At 50.2% G+C, this 20,672-nt stretch overlaps 1 protein-coding gene across 1 annotated transcript; it reads right to left on the minus strand.

The window, feature by feature from the left end:
• Positions 1–172: 172 nt before the first annotated feature.
• On the minus strand, positions 173–20,465 carry LOC101939638 (keratin, type II cytoskeletal 8-like). Its single transcript, XM_005291954.4, has 9 exons — positions 17,927–20,465; positions 14,317–14,525; positions 11,552–11,612; positions 11,225–11,320; positions 9,262–9,432; positions 8,357–8,482; positions 4,733–4,953; positions 2,918–2,973; positions 173–908 (listed from the first exon to the last, which is right to left on the minus strand). Exons 1-9 carry the CDS (start codon positions 18,257–18,259, stop codon positions 865–867), a joined length of 1,317 nt encoding a protein of 438 aa, XP_005292011.2. The 5' UTR covers positions 18,260–20,465; the 3' UTR covers positions 173–864.
• Positions 20,466–20,672: the final 207 nt, after the last annotated feature.

A 20,672-nucleotide genomic window follows, 5' to 3' on the forward strand; every position in this document is an offset into this window, starting at 1 on the left:
GTTTGACTGCCGAAAAGCCGGACGTGTCCGGGAAAAAGGGGACGTATGGTAACCCTACTCAAGCCCTTTCACACACACCCCCAGGAAGAGATGAGAAAGAAATCAGCTGTTGCCACCAGCTAATTAAAAACGTGCACAAACCTCTTAGGACACCAAAAATCCAATCCTGTTCTTAAAAAAGGGTAAATTTTATTAAAAACAAAAAGAAAGAAAATACACCGGGGACTTAGGCTTTTGCTAGATTTTAAAAGAGCAATTCCAAAAGTCAAGCACCCACAATAGCTTGCTTGGGGGGTTCAGTTTAAAGGTTACAAGCAAACAGAAGCATCTGGGGTTAGCGCAGAGGAATCCACAAGCCAATAAGAAAGAAAAGAAATAACCCTAAATCGCATCATTTTAGACATTCCCTAAATTTAGTGCGTATCTGAGGCTCCAGATAAGTAGGTTCGAGGTATGAATTGATCATCTATAATCAAGCCCGGCTTAAAGCTGCTTACAGCATCACTGCCCTGTGTCCCTGCAGCCCAGAGAACAACAGACAGAGGGCGATTTTAAAAAGTTCTACCTTCCCATTGGCTCTTTTGGTCAGGTGCCCACTCCTTGTCTTTTACCTGTGCGCTTGTTAACCCTTTACAGGTAAAGCAAGCAGAGAACTGACCAAGAGGGATTTCACAGCTAACTGGCTGGCTGGGTGTTCATCAAAGGGAGCTACTCCCCTCCCCCCCTTCATGTATCACAGCACTAATGTATCAGAGACCCATCTGAGAAGACACCGGAGGAAGCAGGACACCAATTTTCCATCCCCAGGTTTATTTTTCTCAGTCAAGCTTTCCAGGGGGGAGGAACCGGGGGCAGCGCCAACCCTTACGAGCTGCCAAATTTGCCAGGGAATCTTGTGCTCATCCCACCTAGAAGAGAAGAGGGAGATGGACGCATTAGCTGACGAGCTTCCAACCCTGCATCCCAAAAGCAACCGATCAGGGCAGCGCTAAGGAGGGGAAGAATCAAGCATGCTCAAGGACAGCACCCGTAAGAGACAGACCCACCATCCCAGATCATAGGCCAGGCCAGTGACCATGCAAGGTCAGAGGGATGGGCCATATGTGGTCTATATGCATTGCCCACAGCTTACTGGTTACATCAGCAGCCACTAGAAGGTGACAGTCTGTTCTGCTACAGGCTCTACTTTGCTTATGTAACCCACACACCTTCTGGCAGTGGTGTTCTGGCCTATCTAGTGGCATGGAGACTACTTAGAAAAAGAGATAGAATAAATTTGCTCTACAGCCTTAGCTAATGGCCAGTTGTCTTTTAGCTCATGCGGTAGAGGCTCATGCTGTAAGCTCCGGAGGTCCCCAGTTCAATTCCGACCACCGACACCAAGACTGAAACGCACTCTAGGAAATCTTTTCTTTTTATGATTTTTTTTCAGACTTTCCCATGGAACATTTTGAGGCTTTTCAATTGAAAAAGACAAAACAAAACAAAACCAACCCAAACCACAGAAATGTTTGCTTTTTCTAAAGCCACATTTTGGTACAAACGTTCAGTTTTCGAAACCGACCGAACAAAATGTACGGAAAACTGAAACCAAAAAAAAAAAAAAAAGAATTTTTTTTTACAAAACTCCAAAAACTTGACCCAAAATTTTCAGTTTCTATAAACCAGAAAATTTCAGCAAGAATGGAAATTTTCCATGGAAAAGTTCACATTGGTCAAAAGGCCGTGTTGTGCCAGAAAAAAAAAATGGGTATATGAAATTTCAGCTACCGGCAAGCTTTCCAGCTCTGTGAATATGGACGACACCTCAGACCCATTCTAGTTAATCAGAGAACAAGGAGCACCCACCAGTGGGATGGCATGGGTGAAACTGACCTTTATTGTCATTAACCTGTTTGCCCCGGGAATGAGAGTTTAAGCGAACACGAGGCCAGAAAAGGTCAGAATCTAGCCGACGGTCCCGGCACCGGACAATGGTGCTGGAACACTTTTAATAGTCGGGGTGCTGAATGCCAACCCCCTTGCCCCCAGGCGTGTGGCCAGCAGCCAGGACCCTGGGCGTGGGGCCAGCATGGAGCCCCCAGCACAGGGACGGCAACCAGGACCCCAGGTGCGGGGCGGCAGCTGGGACCCCAGGCATGGGCTCCGTAGGTGCTCCGGGACTGGAGCACCCGCGGGGAAAAATTAGCGGGTTCTCCGCACCTACTGGCAGCCAAGCTCCCGCCCCTCGCCTCCTTCTCCCCCCCCCGCCCCCGAGCACGTCGTGTCCCTGCTCCTACCCCTACCCCTCCCTCCCAGTGCTTCCCGCCCCCTCGCCACCTAACAGCTGTTTGGCAGCACTTAGGACTTTCCAGGAGGGAGAGGGAGGAGCGGGGATGCAGCGCGCTCAGGGGAGGAGGTGGAGAAGAGGCGTGGTGGGGGGGACTTGGGGGAAGGGGGTGGAATGAGGGCGGGGCAGGGGCAGGGCCAGGGCCAGGGGTGGGGTGGGGTCAAGCACCCACCAGGCAGAGGGGAAGTCGGCGCCTATGGCCGGGACCCTGGATGGCAGCCAGGATCCTGGACACGGAGCAGCAGCCGGGACCACAGGCACAGGGCCGGCAGCTGTGACCCCGTGCAAAACCTGGGGGTGCTGCAGCACCCCCCGCTCCCCTAGTTCCCACGCCCATGGCACCGGATGTGATTGTCGACAGTGGGGTATGTTCTGCAGCTCACAGGATCAAGACCTTAGTGAATCACAAGGGGCAAATTGCTGCTCTCTGACCCACGTGACAGAAGCCATCTCTCAAATTCTGCTCTCCCTGCATGCGCCAAACTCCCACTGGCTAGTAAAGTCCAGCACCGCTATGCTGGCGGGATTTTGCCCCGGCTCTATGGGCTGCCCAACTCCGCCCCGGTGCCCCCAGTGAAATATATTTACTGGTATAGCCGGTTGTCTTGGTCAGAATGCTCAGGTTTTGCATACTGGAATCCAACCTGCGAAGCAGAAGAGTGACAAAGCTTAGTGCCGGTGGGGTGCAGAGAAGGACACAGTTAGTGCTGTGCGTGCAAGCCACTGTCAACACAGACTCAGAACAGTTCATCTGTGTGTCACGAGCCCCATACTGCTAGCAGCTAACAGAGATTCTCCTTTGGCTCAGTCAATAAGGGCCTGTATTGTGAAGCAGAAGGATCGGGGCTCTCCCCAAGAAGTTTTGAGCAGAGAATTAGCACGCTGCATAGCAATCACAGTGAAGCCGTAGGTAGAAATATTTCTTACGGGATCGCTATCCTTATGTTGCTAACGAGAGGTTAATTGACCTGCCCTAAGCCCACAGGGAGCCAGCAGCAAACCTGGGACTAGAACCCAGGAGATCCCAGCAGTTTTACTCCATTTCATCCACTGCATGAGGCTGGCTTGTAAAGGATACAGATTCCTAGGACCCGAGTTAGAGCCCAGCCATTTGGCACCTCAGTGATTCCATGACTCACTCCCCTGGAAGGCGTTTCACCCTTGACTCACCACAGCCTCAGACAGAGGCTGCCTGCCTGACATACCAGCGTAAGGCGAGGCGTGAGGCAGTGCTCAGCTGGGAAGCGGCTGGCACGCTTCTGCATGAACAATGATCTCCATAGAAAGCCGTAGGGTGACCAGATGTCCCGATTTTATAGGGACAGTCCTGATTTTGGGGTCTTTTTCTTATATAGGTTCCTAGTACTCCCCACCCCCTGTCCTGATTTTTCACGCTTGCTGTCTGGTCACCCTGCGTGTGACTAATTACACACACACAGGGCCGGCTCCAGGCACCAGCGCAGCAAACAGGTGCTTGGGGCGGCCAACGGAAAGGGGCGGCACGTCCGGATCTTCGGCAGCGGGTCCCTCAGTCCCTCTCAGAGGGAAGGACCGGCCGCCAAATTGCCGCCGAAGAATGGCTTGGGGCGGCAAAAACGCTGGAGCCGGCCCTGCACACACATCACAACGCTGTTGTGCACCCGCAGTTAAAGGACCAGCAGCCCGGGTTAAGAGATAATTACGGGTCAAGTACAGTTTAGTGGGGGGAGTCCCCCTGAAACAGAAGCAGAAATCTACAGGCCGACCAAGTGGCTCCTCCAAAGATACTCCACACACACACACACACACACACACACACACACACACACACACACACACACACACACACACACACACACACAACGTCCACTTTGTCCCGCACAGCAAAATTAATTTCCAATCTGCTTGTTTCTGCAACTTCAGCTAAATTTGAGGGCAGAGTTAAGGAGAAAGCTGTGAAAGCAGAGGCCTGTGGTGCCCCGTGATAGTCTTGGAAATAGAGGCTGTCATGATGCAGCCTAGAGGAGCTTAATCTGAACAGCCCAGTCACAAACCCGTCTCCTCCGATGACGTGGCAACCTTGGTCAAAACGAACCTAGCACTGGACTGGCCTGTTCGGGCCAGTGCATCAGCACTGGGCTCATTTGGTCTCTCTCATAGGCCCTCCCGCCAGGAGAAGGCATCCAATCACATCGTGTGCCGCCCGCCCCCCTTCCAAACCCTGAGCTTCTTTCCCAGAGAGAGGTTAGCAATCAAAGGGTTAATCCACCTAGCTCAGAGACAGACAGGTGCACCACATAGGAGCCAACTTTCTGGCACTGGGGGCTGGCCTATGGTACTCAGCTCTCTCATTGGTTCTCCCATTGTTGGGTGTGGGGGAGAGTCATCCAATCATGACACACGCCATCCCTTCCCAAAGCCCACCTGCTCTCTTCTCCTTCCAGCAGCTTCCTGTAGGTGGCGATCTCGATATCCAGCGCCAGTTTGAGGTTCATCAGCGCCTGATACTCCCGCAGCTGGACCACCATGTCCTCCTTGGCCTTCTGCAGGGCATGTTCCATCTTCTGCAGCTTCCCTGTAGCATCCGCCACGGCGAGCTTGCCTTGCTCCTCAGCCTGGACAATGTTCGCCTCCAGCTTGGCGTTCTGCAAAAGAGACATTTGACAGGTTACCATTGAGACGTAGGTGTCTCTTTGGAGCTATCTATGGAGGAAAGGGTGCAGCTTACAGCAAACATCAGCTGGGGCATTCTAAGGCCAACTCACCCATCGTGTGGGCATCTCCAAAGAGAGCTAGTTACTGCGTAAGTGGAAATTTCCCATCAAGAAAATAAGTAAGCACAGGAAGAGAGGTAGGGCCCTTATAATTGACAACACACATTTTGGAAGGGGTATTAAGGCTTACGTATCGGGGCTTAATCCAGTCTCTAGTATTAGAGATCAGGAGGAGATGAGAGACGGGTGACATTTTTCATCCCACGCTTATTTTTCACTGCAAAATGCAAATTCACATCAGCTGAAATATTTCGTGACTTGGGGATCCATTCACTGAATCGCTTCAGACGAAAACCAATAAAACAACAACAGAAAAAGTCAAAATGTTTTGTTTTGATATTTAAAATGCGGGAACCAGATATTTAAATCAGATCTCCTGAGTCCCAGTCCAGCACCGTAACCAAGTTTGTAAGGGGCTGAGATACATCGCAAAGTTGCTACTTAGAGAAAGAGACCACAGAGAGAGGCTGGCTAAAGTGTGGAACTGCAGGTCAGAGAGAGACAGAGAGACAAATATTCTAAAGCCAGAGAGGACCATTTTGATCAGCTAGTCTGCCCTCCTGTGTAACATGGCCCATAGAACTCCCCCAACATACTTCCTGTTTGAACTAGAGCAGATGTTTTAGAAAAACCATCTGATCTTGATTTTAAAGTGTCCAGTGATGGAGAATCCACCACAAATCGTTCCAATAGTTAATTACCCTCACTGTTCAAAATCTGCCCCTTATTTCCAGTCTGAATTTGTCTAGCTTCAACTTCCAGCCTTTCGATCTTGTTAGCTTTTGCCTGCTAGATTGAGGAGCCCATTATCAAATATTAGTTCCCCCATGTGATGATGAAGGCGATCGCTCGTTACCGAGTATGATCATCTTCCACGGGAGTTATGGGTCCTCAGGTGGCTAATAAGGCCAATCCTTGAGCCACAAGTTCTATTACAATGCGGGCAGATGTTTTCAGGCTCAGCAGAAGGCTGTTGACCATGACTGGAAGCCAGTCTCTCCTTCCTCCTGCGCCTCTTGTCCTCTTCAGCTTGTCGGCGAGCAAGTTCAAACTGCAGGGGACCATCACGTAGGACTTCACTCCATTTTAAGCGATCCTGGGCAAGTGTCTTCCAAGTGTCAATGTCAATATTACATTTTTTTAGGTTGTCCTTCAGCAAGTCCTTATAATGCTTCCATTTCCACCCACATTACAGTGCCCTTCTTTCAGCTGAGAGAACAGGACCTGTTTTGGGAGGCGATGATCTGGCATCCAGACAATGTGACCAGTCCAGTGGAATTGCTGACGGATGATCATTGCTTCGATACTGGTGATGTCGCAGGGCAGAGGTATAAAACCTTTGGGTGCCCTGCTAAAGAGCCGGCTTCCCCCTGTTTCCCCGTAGGGTGGCCGGGTGTATGGGCTAAGACCCTTAGCGGGGAGCCCAGCTGCAGGCCCTAATGAGGGCAAGCTCAGGGTGATCTGTTGAGCCTAGTGGAATCAACTGGGTTGATGACTGGGAAGGCTATAAACCCAGGGGAAAGCTCAGGGAGGGGGAAGCCAGACAGGAAGATAGGAGGGTTCAGGCTTTGTCTCTGCCGGCTGATACAAGCCTTAAAGGTCAGAGGACACCAGTGAGGGGTCGGTGCGGGGACAGGTGTTGGGGGAAATTGGGACTGTACCACCACTGTAAATAAAAAAACCCGGGTGAAGCACCTGCAAGAGGCGTCTGCGACCCTTTCTTTGGCCAGCCCAAGCACAGGGCTCAGGAACAAGGAGAAGGAAACTTGTGCCACCCTGTAACAAGTGGTCTTTGCCTCTTCCAGAACACTAATATTGGTGTTCTGGGATCCCACTTGATCTTCAGAATCTTACGTAGGCAGCGTTGATGGTGTCTCTCAAGGACTTTCAAGTGGTGTCTATAGGTCGTCCAAGTTTCGGACCCATACAACAGTGTTGGGAAATAACAGCTTGATAAACAAGAAGCTTGGTGTCTGTTCGAATGTCGTGATCTTCAAAAACCCTGTGCTGTAAATGAGAAAAAGCTACGTTGGCACAGCTCAGGCGATGTTGGATTACTGCATCAATATCTGCCTTGGATGAAAGATGACTTCCAAGGTAGAGAAAATGATCAACATTCTCCAGTGCCACTCCACTGATTTTGATAGATGGGGCATGTAATACCTCATTTGGAGAGGCCTGATAGAGCACTTTAGTCTTCTTGATAGTAAGAGTGAAACCAAGACATGCGTAAGCATCGGCAAACGCATTCAAGATAGTTTGAAGATCTTTCTCAGCGTGGGCAAAGATTGCGTTGTTATCGGCATACTGACGTTCCACAATAGATGTTGTGGAGATCTTACTCTTAGCTTTCAGCCTGCTAAGCCTGAACAGTTTCCCGTCCATTCTGTAAATGATTTCAACGCCAGCTGTAAACTCCCCAGCAATTAGGTAAAGAATGAGGGCAATAAAACCCGCAAACATGGTTGGAGCGATGATACGGCCCTGTTTGAACTTTGAAAGGTTCGCTCCGGGAGCCAGTGCTGCTCAGAACAATCGCTTTCATGGTATCGTGAAGCAATTTTAGGACATTGATGGATTTATCAGGACATCCGCTCTTAGAAAGTACAGTCCAGAGGGCACGGCATTAACTGAATCAAAGTCTTCAGTTAGATCAATAGAAGCCATGTACAGTGGTCGGTTTTGCTCTCAATACTTTTCTTGCAGCTGCCGTGCTGTGAGGATCTTATCCACAGTTCCACAACATGGTCAGAAACCACTGTGACTCCGGTAAGATTTCTTCTGACGGGGCAGAAGGCGGGTTGCAACGATCCGTGCCAGAACTTTGCCTGCAATGGCTAGGAGGGAGATACCACGATAATTTCCACAATCCACTTTATCCCCTTTCCCCAGGTAGGTACTTATAGACTGTAATCAAGTCACCCCTGAAGAGATAGATAGGACGGTGACTGCATTCCCAACCAATGCATGCACTGGTCACGTTCAGAACACAATTAACATCCTGCCCACACTACAGAATAGAATCACATTGTGACTGGGTCCCCGAGCCCGACTGTCGTTAGAGAGAAACTCGGACACTGGTCCTGTCTCAGCACGGGGCTGGACGAGATGACCTTTCCAGGCCTACATTTCTATGATTCTATGCACCCAGTGCGCTGAGCTCTCGGAAAATCTGGCCCTGTGGGCACCCAATGACTTCAGCAGAGCTCCCCCCCGAAGGCTGGATTTGGCCCCCTCCCTCCACATGCGAATCCCCAGCTGTTTCCTCGCTGACCTGTTCTTTCAGGGCCGCAATCTCCGCTCGGATCCGTTGGATCCTCCAGTTCAGCTCGTTGATCTCGGCCTTGGCTGCACGGAGCTCTTCCCCGTGCTGGCCCGCTTTCTCCTGGATCTGCTCGTACTGCGTAGGGGGGAAGAGAGAAGGAGACGCTGAGTCCAGACCAGGATATAGAGAAGCAAGGCTCTGGGAGCCAGTGAGAGCCACGGCCTTAGTAAAGAACCTCATGTTAGCTATGTCGTGTCCCTTCACTACCAGCAAGGCTGCAGAGTTGGGCCCAGTACACATTAGGGTTCCCCTCAGAATTGTCATCTATGCAGCCACTGTCCTGGGTGGGGAGGAAACAGCCTTATCTTCCAGCACTGCTCCTTGGTCATCCAAGGAAGATGGGGGAACAGTTTCTCCCAACCCCCTAAATCAGGGGGCCCAATGGAGCGAGGCCAAGTTTCCCCCTCTTTGTGGCAGGCCCCTAACTCCACTGCGCTCTCAGAGGGTTCAGTCAGGTGGCTGAGGGGAACCCCCCACACACAAGACCTTCAGCTGGGGTGGCAGGAAAGGCCTGTCACAGAGGCTCTTCGGTGATGGCCTTGCACACAAAACCCAGTATAGACCCTGCCTGCTTGACGACAGTAGGTCAGGGAGGAGGAAGGCCGCAGCCCATCTGACTAGGAGTGGCAGAAAGAAGTGGTTCTTAGGTGGTGGATCCCTACTGTCAGCACCACCCCAAGCAAGGGATGAAGCCACAGGGCAAAGGAACCAAGAAGCTGTCTTCTGAGGGGGTGTCTAGGGCCCTGGCTTGCCCAGTTCCATATTGGCACTTCTCTCTCACATGGACAAGGCCTCACACACTACTCTGTCCTTCTAAACAGCAGCCTCTCAGGGCAGAGACGGGCCTCACTCACCGTGATCCGATACTTGTTCTCAGCTTCCTCTCGGCTGTTCTCAGCCATCTTCTCATACTGCACTCTGGCCTCCGCAATGATGCTGTCCACGTCTAGCTTGGGACTGCTGTACATGGATATGACCACGGGGTTGTTGGACATCTCTACGTCGGCCTGCAGTTCGCGCAGCTCCTACGCGAGGAAGAAAACCCTCATTCGTTACAGCGAAGGACAGAGAACTGAACTGCATCCCATAAGCCCTGCAGCCAGCTCCCAGGGAAACTCACTCCCCAGGCTGATATAAATCAATGCTGCAGCCTCTTCTGGACCCTGCGTGCACCACTGGTCAACCCACCTCCAAAAAGGATATTGCAGAATTAGAGGGGTTCAGGGAAGGGTGAGAAGTATGATTTAGGGGCTGGAGAAACTCTTATGAAGAGAGATTGACAAAATTGGGATGGTTTATCTTCCAAGACGAGACGAATAAGAGGGGACACAATAAAAGTATATACAATAACGAATGTCTAGAGAAGGGAGATCGGGGTCTCCTTACACAAGAACGAGGGTACGTTCCATAAAATTAAAGGGTGGCAAATTCAAAATAGAGACTAGAAAATACTTTTTCCACACAGCACATTGTTCACCTGTGGAACTCACTGCCACAGGAAGTCAGTGAGGCCAAGAACGTCGCAAGATTCAAAAAGGGATGGGACATTTATAGGGATGAGAAGAATACCTAAAGTTATAACAGTTAACGCTGACAAATTTAGGGAGGGATTTAACACCTCATGGTTCAGGTGTGAAGCCAATCTCTGTCTGTCAGAGGTCAGGATGAGCCCTAACATGGAGGTAGATTATTCCACATCTGCTAATTCTGTTTTTCTTACACCAAAGCAGCTGGTGCCGGCTACTGTTAGAAACAGGATAGTGGATTAGATGGAACTCAAGTCTATTGGAGTATGGAAGTCCCTATATGCCTAGTGTCTTAGGGTATGTCTACACTGCAAAAAAAGACCCATGGCAGCAAGTGTCAGAGCCTGGGGCTATAGACTCAGGCTCATGCTACAGTGCTATAAAATAGCCGTGTAGACGTTCCCACTCCGGCTAGAGCTCAAGGTCTGAGACACAAACCCCTCGCCGGCTTTCAGAACCTGCACTCCAGCCTCGATGGAAATGTCTATACGGCTATTTTTAGCGCCATAGAGTGAACTCTGTGAGCCCAAGTCTGTAGATCCGGACTCGCACGCTTGCTGTGGCAGGGTTTTTTTGCAGTCTAGATGACCCCTTAAGGGGCTGAGCGGAGGAGCTCCTGAGTTCTGATCCCATCTCCGCCACTTTCATGCCAAGTGGCCTTGGGTGAGTCATTCTGTCTCAGTTCTCCTGTCTGTAGAATGAGAGTCATGACACTTACGACAGAGGAGTTTTGTAAGAATTAATTGATGACTATATATTCCAGTTGTGGGCCCTGAACAAACCCCAAATAGCTCCTGACCATTGTGGGGCTTCAAATCTGGCCTGGAATTTTGCAGCTAGTTTGAAAGAGTAAAGTGAACCGTGGAGGCAGGTCTGCCCCTTTAAAAAAAGACAACACCTCTGGCTCTCTAGAATGGGAGGATCTTTCATTACAGGAACTCAGTGTTACTTAATGGAATTCACCAGGAAATGTAGAACTGTAGTAGTAATCTAAGACGACGTCTACACTTACAGACACTGCACACACCCCTAGCATGGGTATAAATAGCAGTATAGATGGTGAGGCACTGCTTAGGCAGGTAAAGGCACCCCAGAACTTTTGGGCATGTACCCTGCACAGCTCTCTACGCTTCCATGCAGTGCGTCCCCCATCTACACTGTTAGCATGTCCCACTGCCTCCCCCTGCTAGAGCCCTTCACTGCCGCATGTAGCCACACACCCCAGTGTGGACGCAGCCTGTACCTTGTGTGCTGCCGCAAAGTGTAGACAAGGGAGAGAAAAGTCACTTGCCTTGGCATAAAGCTCCATCAGGAAGTTGATTTCGTCGGTCAGACTTTGCAACTTGACTTCCAGTTCCTGCTTCTTGATGTAAGCCTCGTCCACATCCTGAGAAAAGAGTCCAGGAACCCGTGAGTCAGACTCCAACCCGGTTTACTAAGGTTGGAAGTTCTTTGGAGGTAGGAGGCCATCTTTTTGTTCCGTGTTTGTACAGCGCTTAGCACAATAGAGTCCTCGTCCATGACGGGGCCTCCCAGGCACTCCCACAATACCAATAATAATTAAATAATAATGCCCGATGCCTAGCGCTAAACCCAGTTGGAAGTAGCATGGACTCACCTTCTTAGTCAGAACAAATTGGTTCTCCCTCTCACTCCGGTTGTTGATTTCTTCTTCGTACCTGTGAGCAGGAGGGAGGGAAGCAGGGTGCGTATGAGTGGCTGGGAGTTAATTCTCTTATGGAAGCTACAGAGATGTGGGGACCATCAGAGGATGTTCTGCAGAGCATCCAAAACCTCAGCTGAAGTCAGTGGGCGCTGTGGGTGTTCCCCGCCTGTGACTATCAGGCCCTTGCTGTTGCAGCTGACCTAAAAGTCAACTTTGTGACTTTGCAAAAGAGAGAGGTGGTATTGCCTAGTGAGTAGGGCACTGCACTGCACTGGGACTCAAGAGAGCTTGGTTCTATTCTTGTCTTCGCCACTGCCCTGCTGTGTGATCTTGGACAAGTCGTTTCCCCTCCCGCCTTTTCTCTGTTTACACCGTGAGCTTTTCAGGGCAGGGACTGTATGTCACGATGTGTCTGAGCAGCCCCCAGCACAATAGGGCCATGATCAGAGTTGGAGCCTGTAAGCACCATGGGGATATAAATATGGACCGGCTTTGATATACTGGACCTGATTTAAACCCACCAAGGGCGCGATGGAGTTAGTCTGGTTGTGCATTGGTATAGCATAGGTGCTGACTCCGGGGGTGCTCCCGGGCTGGAGCACCCACGGGGGGAAAACATGGTGGGTGCTCAGCCCCGCCCAATCAGCTCCTCCTCATCCTCCCAGCACCCCCCACATCCCACCCGTCAGCCGCCCCACTGATCAGCGCCTCTCCCTCCCAAGGCCTCCCCTCCCTCCCAGCATTGCAATCAGCTGTGCTGTGCAGTTCCGAGGTGTACACAAGGCACTGGGGGGCGGGGAAGGAGCGAGGGCGGGGCGTGCTCAGATGAGGGGGAAGAAGGGGGCAGGAAGAGGCGGGGCGGGGGCGGGGGAAGGGTTGGAGTGGGGGTGGGGCCTGGGGCAGAGTGGGGGTTGAGTTGCCAGCTCATTGGAACGTCGGCGCCTCTGGCTGAGAGAGATGATGGAGGGGAGAATTAGAACTGTGCAAATGATACAGTTTTCAGTTCACTAACAGTGCCGAAAAATCAAGGGGGGGGGGGAATCATTTCAGGTAAACAGAAAAGGAAAATGTTCAGAATTTCTGGAGAATCAAACAGTAAAAGTTAAAATAATGTCATTTTGGGTAGGGTGACCAGACAGCAAGTGTGAAAAATCGGGACAGGGGGTGGGGGGTAATAAGAGCCTATATAAGAAAAAGACCCCACAATCAGGACTGTCCCTATAAAAGCGGGACACCTGGTCACCCTAATTTTGGGTCCAATGGAATGTTCCAGTGGACCCAAAACGAAACCTTTCGCCTTGACTGGGCTTTTATTTACGTTTTGACATTGTGTTTCAAAGGAAAATTCAGCAAAACCAACACGAATTCTCAACACGTTGAGTTGTTGCCAAAGCTGCATTTTCCCCGAATCTGGTTTCAAACAAAAATATTCTCCCGGTTCTATTGGGATAGACTTGAGGTGACTATGCGCAAAGGATCCCCTACCCCACTGAGCCTGGAGACGCTGACCACACTGCAATTTTGCCCATTGATATAATGGACCAAGTTCATCTGAAAAGTCATGTTCATGGGAAGAGGAAAGCTAAGAACGATGCTCGCACCCAGGCTGTATTCATTTACTAATGCTTTGAAGGTGGCAATATCCCATTAGAGGTTTTGCCTTTAGACCAGGGGTGGACAAACTTTTTGGCCTGAGGGCCACATCGGGGTTCTGAAACTGTATGGAGGGCCAGGTAGGGAAGGCTGTGCCTCCCCAAACAGCCTGGCCCCTGGCCCCTATCCGCCCCCTGACTGCCCCCCTCAGAACTCCCAACCCATCCCATCCCCCCCACACTCCTTGTCCCCTGACCCCCCATCCTGAGACCCCCCACCCCTAACCACCCCCCTGGGACCCCACCCCCTATTCAACCCCCCCGCTCCCTCTCCCCTGAATGCCCTGACCCCTATCCACACCCATGCCTCCTGACAGGCCCCCTAGGACTCCCATGCCTATCCAGACCCCCCGTTCCCTGACCGCCCCCTCCCCTGAACCTCTGCCCCATCCAACTGCCTCCTGCTCCCTGTACCCTGATTGCACTCCAGGACCTCCTGCCCCTTATCCAACCCACCACCACCACCACCTTACCATGCCGCTCAGAGCACCAGGACTGGCAGACGCGCCACCCAGCCGGAGCCAGCCACACCGCTGCGCTGCCCGGCAGGAGCTCGCACCCCCGCCGCCCAGAGTGCTGGCAGCACGGCGAGCTGAGGCTGTGGGGGTGGGGGGACAGCAGGGGAGGGGCCAGGGCCTAGCCTCCCCAGCCGGGAGCTCAAGGGCCGGGCAGGACGGTCCCGCAGGCCAGATGTGGCCCGCAGGCCATATTTTTGCCCACCTCTGCTTTAGGCCCTCCTTCTTCCATAGCTGATGGATACAGGCCTGGATGTGCAAAGGACCCTAGCCTGGAATAAATAAAATATGTAGAGATATATCTATCTCATAGAGCTGGAAAGAACTCTGAAGATTCTTTGAGTCCAGTCCCCTGCCTCCACTAGCAAGACCAAGTACTGATTTTGCCCTAGAACCCTAAGTGGCCCCCTCAAGGATTGAACTCACAACCCTGGGTTAAGCAGGCTAATGCTCAAACCACTGAGCTATCCCTCCCCTCCACCCCTGCTCTACCCAATCCTTTCAGTGTGGTGAGAAAGTCCCCATTGGCTGTTTCATCATTTGGACTCACTTTCTCTTGAACTCTTCCACAAGGTCCTGCATGTTGCCCTGATCGGATTCCAGCTTAACCCTCTGTTGCCCCAGGTCCTCCAGCTGCTTCTGCAAGCTGTTGATATACACCTTCAACATTTTTTCCATGTTACTGGGCCCCGTTTTCTGGCCCCGCAGGATGTTCCACTTAGTCTTCAACACCTGGTTCTCCTGCTCCAGGGTGCGAACCTGGGGAGATAAGGAGTTTGCGTCCTCAGACTGGTGTGACTATGCACATGGGAGACCTTAGGCCAGACTTTTCAGCTGTACTAAAGACTCTTTTCAGAGCAGCAGCCATGTTAGTCTGTATCCGCAAAAAGAACAGGAGTACTTGTGGCACCTTAGAGACTAACAAATTTATTAGAGCGTAAGCTTTCATGGACTACAGCCCACTTCGAAGAAGTTAGTCTAAGGTGCCACAAGTACTCCTGTTCTTAAAGCCTCTTTGCTTCACTTCAGCAGCGGAAAAAAGCATGATTAAAATGGGTGTAAATATAACTGGTGATTTACAAGAGCCAGCATGCTCTAGTAGATGGAGCAACTGGCTTAGGACTGTGGACAGCTGGTACCTGGGTAAGCTTGGGCAAGTCACCTCCCCTCTGTGTGTCTCCTTCCGACCTCTGTCTGTCTTTTATTTAGATTGTAAGCTCATAGAATCATAGAATCTCAGGGTTGGAAGGGACCTCAGGAGGTATCTAGTCCAACCCCCTGCTCAAAGCAGGACCAATCCCCAGACAGATTTTTGCCCCAGATCCCTAAATGGCCCCCTCAAGGATTGAACTCACAACCCTGGGTTGGGGTGGGCATTATCTCTTGCTGTGTGTCTGTACTAGAACGGGGCAAATGATTTTTTTTCTGGTTCATTATCAATTTCCAAGAGTCGGGGAAAAATTACTTTGGGGTCAGATGGAAATTTTTGGCTAATCGAAAAGTCAAAAAAATGTTCATTTTGGATCGAACACGAAGTCTCATTTCTACAAAATTAACATGTTTTTGACCATTTGTAAACATTTTTTAAAAATGTAAATAAAACTAAAGGACATTTTGCAACAAAATGTCATTTCAAACAGAAACATCAAGTCGTCTTGTACCCATTTTTTTTAAATTGTTTTGTTACGTTTTTAAACAAACCATTCCGTGAAATCAACATGAATTAACCAAATGTTTTGGGGTCACTGAACTTGAATCTTTTTGCAACAAAATTTCTCTCAGCTCTAGTGTGTACAGCACCTGACACGCTAGGGCCCTGATCTTGAAGGTTTTATTGTAATAGAAAGAAGAATAGCATTCAACCAACTCCAGCCACAAGTACATTTTCCTTGTGCCACAAGCTTCCCATTTTTATTCAAGCTGCGCCAACTCGTCTTCACGGTCACAGTTTCAGTTTCACAATTTCTCAGCGCCCAGATATTGACACATGCCCCGACAGAATGGTTTGTGCTGTGTCCATGAGACGGGGAATCTGCACGCAAGCTGAGAAAAGGGCTTTCCAGCACCCTTGGCAGCCCCATAGGTCAGCGCCTCCCCCTCCCCCCCCCCAGCACCTCCCGTCTGCCAGCAGCCCCACCAACTGGCTCCTCCCCCTCCCTCCCTCCCAGCACCTCCCACGATCAGCTGTTCCACAGCGTGCAGGAGGTGCTGGGGGGAGGGGGAAGGAGTGAGGGGGGGCGCACTTGGGGGAGGGGGCGGAACGGGGTTGGAAGAGGCAGGGCAGGGTGGGAAGAGGCAAGGCGGGGGTGGGGCCTTGGGGAAGGGGAGGAGTGGGGGCAGGGCCTGGGGTGGAGCATTCCCCCCCAGCACATTAGAAAGTCAGCGCCCCTGCATTAAACTGTGCTGAAACAGACACTGCCTTTAAAAACAAATTAAGAGCAAAAATGACCCTCTTGACAGTCTCATTAACCGATCGTAGGAGACTTTTGATCCGTCTGACTTCTGGCCTTAAAGTCTATGACTCTGACACCAGAGAACTGGGCCCATCTCCTTATTCTTTAGCCACAAAGGATAATTTATCTCCTCAATGCTAACCCATAACTCCCTGGGAGGAGAACCTGTTCCTACGAATACCCTATGTACTAATCTTTCTCCGCTTCAGGAAGTAGTATTATTGCAATAGGACAAACCTCACTCCCTTCCACAGATGGCTACAAGACAGATCGACTTGGAGAAAACACTTGGTCCTCGTGGAAAACTCAGCATTTTTCCAGAATAAGACTATCCCCACACTTAGAATTCCCAGACTGGATCAGACCCACAGCCGTGCAGTCCAGTATCCCATCTCTAAGACTGGCCAGTACCAGATACTTCAGAGGAAGATGCAAGAAACCCCACAATGGGCAGATGGGGGTATAATCTGCCCCTCAGGGATCTTCTAACCCCTAAGAGAGAGAGAATTTAGAGAACTAATGGCCAATACGGTCATCGGGCTGTGGGAGTGTCACAGAGTGTGGGGGAGTCAGGGCCCTGCACCCCCCACTTCCTGCGATTCACCGTGACTCTCAGCCAGCCAGGAAAACAGAAGGTTTATTAGATGACACGAACACAGTCCCAAGTAGGGCTTGTAGGTACAACCAGGACCCTCAGCCAGGTCCCTCTGGAGGGCGAGGATCTTAGACCCCAGACTTGGGGTTCCCTGCCTCTTCCCAGCCAGCCCAAAACTGAAACCAAAAACCTCTCCCGCAGGCTCTCTTCCCCCCCCCCCTTCTCTCCCCCTCTCCCTTTGCCAGTTTCCTGGGCAAAGGTGTCAACTCGCCCCACCCCCCTTCCTGGCTCAGGTTACAGGTTCAGGTACCATCCCTCACCTAAAGTCATCCCCTGCTCTCCCATCCCCCATGCAGATAGTCCCAAGTCAATCCACCCCGCTCCCTACTGCGTCACAGGGAGCAATAAGAAAGAAGCATTAAAGAAGGTTGGCCTTTATTGTAGGATGCTCATTGATTACTCCAAGCATGGACCAAAAGACGTATCGACTAGTTCGGGGAACCCTCTTTTGCTTCCCAAGTGGAGTCCTATAAAGTCTTGATCTTGCCCAAATCTGCTTAGAAGACCTAAGCCTGAATAGTGATTTTGGGTGTCCAACTTAAGACCCCTTAAAGGGGGTTGATTTTATCCAAAATCACCGAGTGCCCACCTCTGGAACTCAAGTCTCTTTAGTCAGTTTTGGGGTGCTCAACTTGAAATGCCTTAGTCTAGTCGCTTTTGAAAATATCGACAGCAATTGTGACAATGGGTAGGTCTGCTTGAAAGCGTCCCATTTAGTGTAACCTTTGGAGCAACAGATAAGGCCTAGCTAGGTTCTGGCATTGGCTGTGACAGCTCTTCAGGCTGTTTATCTTTTGTACCATATCAATTCCCTACAGGTCGCACAATGATTAAACCCTCTTTATTGCCTTTACTTATTCCACTGACAACAGCTACCAAGATATTAGCAACTTGCCACCACTGCCCGTTGGGCTGTATAAATCACAGTTTTCTCTGGTCTCTCCTGTTCTTATGAGGTAAAAAGTATAGGAAAGGAGGGCGACAGAGCTGTTCACAACACAGATCCATCTGTCAAAGAGAGGACGCTTGGCATTAGACCACCCAAGGCTTACCTTGTTGATAAAGTGGGCAAATTTATTGTTGAGAGTCTTGATCTGCTCCTTCTCCTCAGCTTTCACGCGCTGGATCTCTGGGTCAAGCCCAATCCCGATGGGACTCATCAGGCTCCGGTTGAAGTTCACTGCTGCGAGAGTACCCTCAATGCCGACCCCACCACTCATCCCCAGCCCCAAGGGGCTCCTGGCTCCTCTGAATTTGCTGCCACCTGGGCTGGAGATGGCATAAGTCACAGGGCTCGTTCTGGAGTGGCCAGTGAAGGCATAGGATTGGCTGCTGAAATTGTGGGGGGAACTCCTGTACTTCTTATTGACGGAGATGACGGACATCTTGACGACGCCGGTGGAGAATGAGGAGGTGCTTGGTAGGCAGTCGCAGGCACTGGAGGAAGGTCTGTAAAGACTGAGGGCTGCATGGGGTCAGTGCTGATTTATATCCAGGGTGGCCACGGGGCAGGGACACATCTGAGTGGCTGTGCAGCAGTGGAGGGGCGGAGCTTCACTGTTCCCAGTTCATCACCTGCTTCATCAACATGGGCCCAACCTAGTTAACTTCTTCAGCGCCAGCAGAGAGAAAACTGTACACCTTCACCTTTTCAGCTACAGGGAAGTCTTCCTTTATCATGCCCATGCCAAACAGCTGTGTTTGGGTAGTCATTGCAAACTCTTCCATTACTAATTATTAGAGGTTGTGGAAACATTTTCATCAGGACATATTTTCGATGAAGAACAGCTTTTCATTCAAATGAACATTTTCATAACTGTCTACATTTCCTGGATTTTTTCCCAATGGAGAAAAGAATTGGTAATATTTGTTATTTGTCCATCAGTAAAAATGTTCAGTTTTCAGTAAAAGTTTTCACTTTTCTGTCAGTTTTGTAGTTAAAATTTTGGCGTTTTCAGTCAAAAAGGTTTTTTTAGTTTGTTGTTTAGTAAAAATGTTCATGGTTTGGTACAATTCCTCTTTTTTCTGTCTGCTTTTAATTAAGTAACACATTTTGGGTCTCTGTTTTTGAATAGCAATAATTTTTAGCCTAAACTGAAAACAGCTTTGGGTTTTCAATAAAAAAGGGAACATTTTTGAGAGAATTTTCTTTAAAATATGAATATATTTTCTAAATTTCCCATGAAAAAATAATTAGCATTTTTCAAACAACTCTGTGATAATATACCTTGCATAGTCAACTATATAGATATAGATATATCACTGTCAAGGCAGATTCCCCACTCTGGCACTTCCAGTGCAGAAGGTGGGGGCCTGCAAGGATTCTAAAAATTAATACTGGTCACTCCAAGCTTGCATTAAACTCCCACGGTTACAGCTTCACTCTGACCTTGGATGGGTAGATGCTGCCACCACCCAAATGCAAAACTCCTTGGAACCCAGGAAGACGTACTTGGGAATTCCTTCCTGTGGGGTACCCTCAAGCCCTTTCACCTCCCCCCACTCTCCCTCCGGGGAAGAGCTGAGAAAGGAAAGCGAAGAAATCAGCCGTTACCACCAGCTAATTAAAAACCTGTGCACAAACCTCTTAGGACACCAAAAATTCAATCCTATTCTTAAAAAAAAAAGGTAAATTTTTTTAAAAACAAAAAGAAAGAAAATACACCTGGAACTTAGGCTTTTTGCTAGATCTTAAAAAAATAATTACAAAAATTAAGCATCAAGATAGCTCTTTTGAGGTTCAGCTTAACGGTTACAAGCAAACAAAAGCATCTGGGGTTAGCACAGAGGAGTCCACAAGCCAATAAGAAATAAAAGAAATAACCCTAATCACGTCTTCCTAGACATTCCCTGGTTTTCTTACATATCTGGAGTTTCAAATGAGTAGGGCTGAGGTATGATTTGATGCTTTTTCATACCTGGTTTTAAAGCTTTTTACAGCATAGCTCCAGCCCTGTCCTGCTCAGTCCCCTCTCTCCAGAGAACAACAACAGACACAAAGGGAACTTTTTTTCCAAATTTAAAAAAGTTCTAGCCTTCCCATTGGCTCTTTTGGTCAGATGCTATAGCAGATTGCTGAGTCAACAGTGTGGCGCCTCCTGCTGGTTACCTCGGGTATTAGCTCAATTCCAGCACTCGGAGCACCTCCTGCTGGCCGGTGTCTCTCCTGCCTCAGGCCCTGTGTCCCTCATGGACGCCGGTGCCCCTTTCCCTGGGGTTCTGCCCCACAGCAATCCCCACGCTCTGGGTGTCCCCTCCCAAGGGAACCCCCAACCCTCTATGCCCACCTTGCCTCAGTGGCTACTGCCAGTCAGCATCTAGCCCCCATTCTCTGGGGTAAACTGCAGTCTGTAATGGCCACTCATCACTGGCAAGGGGATTGGACCTGCTGCCCTTCTTGACCCAGCTGTCTCCCTGCAGCCCCAGTACCTCCTTTTGGCCCTCAGCAAGGCCTCAGCCTGGAAACTCGCCAGGCCAGAGCTCCCCAGCTCTGTCTGCCCTTCCCCAGCACTGCTCTGCTTCGGGTACCCTGTCTTTCCCAGGCAGCTAGGTCCTTCTCACTCCCACCTTGGAGTGAGACTGACCCAGCTCCTCCCTTAGCCCTTACATCAGGGTCAGCTGTGGCCTGACTGGGTGTGGCCACAGCTGTGGCTGCCCTTTCCAATCAGCCTGTCCTTTTTCCCTAGGAGCAGGGTAACTGCCCCGCTACAGGTGCCCACTCCCTCCCTTTACCTGTGGACTTTAACCCTTTACAGGTAAAGCAAGTAGAGAACAGCTAGTAACAGGGATTTTATAGCT

Source organism: Chrysemys picta, chromosome 22 (genome assembly GCF_011386835.1).
Source record: "Chrysemys picta bellii isolate R12L10 chromosome 22, ASM1138683v2, whole genome shotgun sequence".
NCBI classification, from domain to species: domain Eukaryota; kingdom Metazoa; phylum Chordata; order Testudines; family Emydidae; genus Chrysemys; species Chrysemys picta.

Coding starts and splice junctions, on each gene's coding strand:
- LOC101939638 (XM_005291954.4), bottom strand. CDS start 18,259: ATGTCCGTCATCTCCGTCAATAAGAAGTACAGGAGTTCCCCCCACAAT. Junction 14,526..17,926: donor TTGCCCACTTTATCAACAAG/GTAAGCCTTGGG, acceptor TTATCTCCCCAG/GTTCGCACCCTGGAGCAGGA. Junction 11,613..14,316: donor GTGGAAGAGTTCAAGAGAAA/GTGAGTCCAAAT, acceptor TCCTGCTCACAG/GTACGAAGAAGAAATCAACA.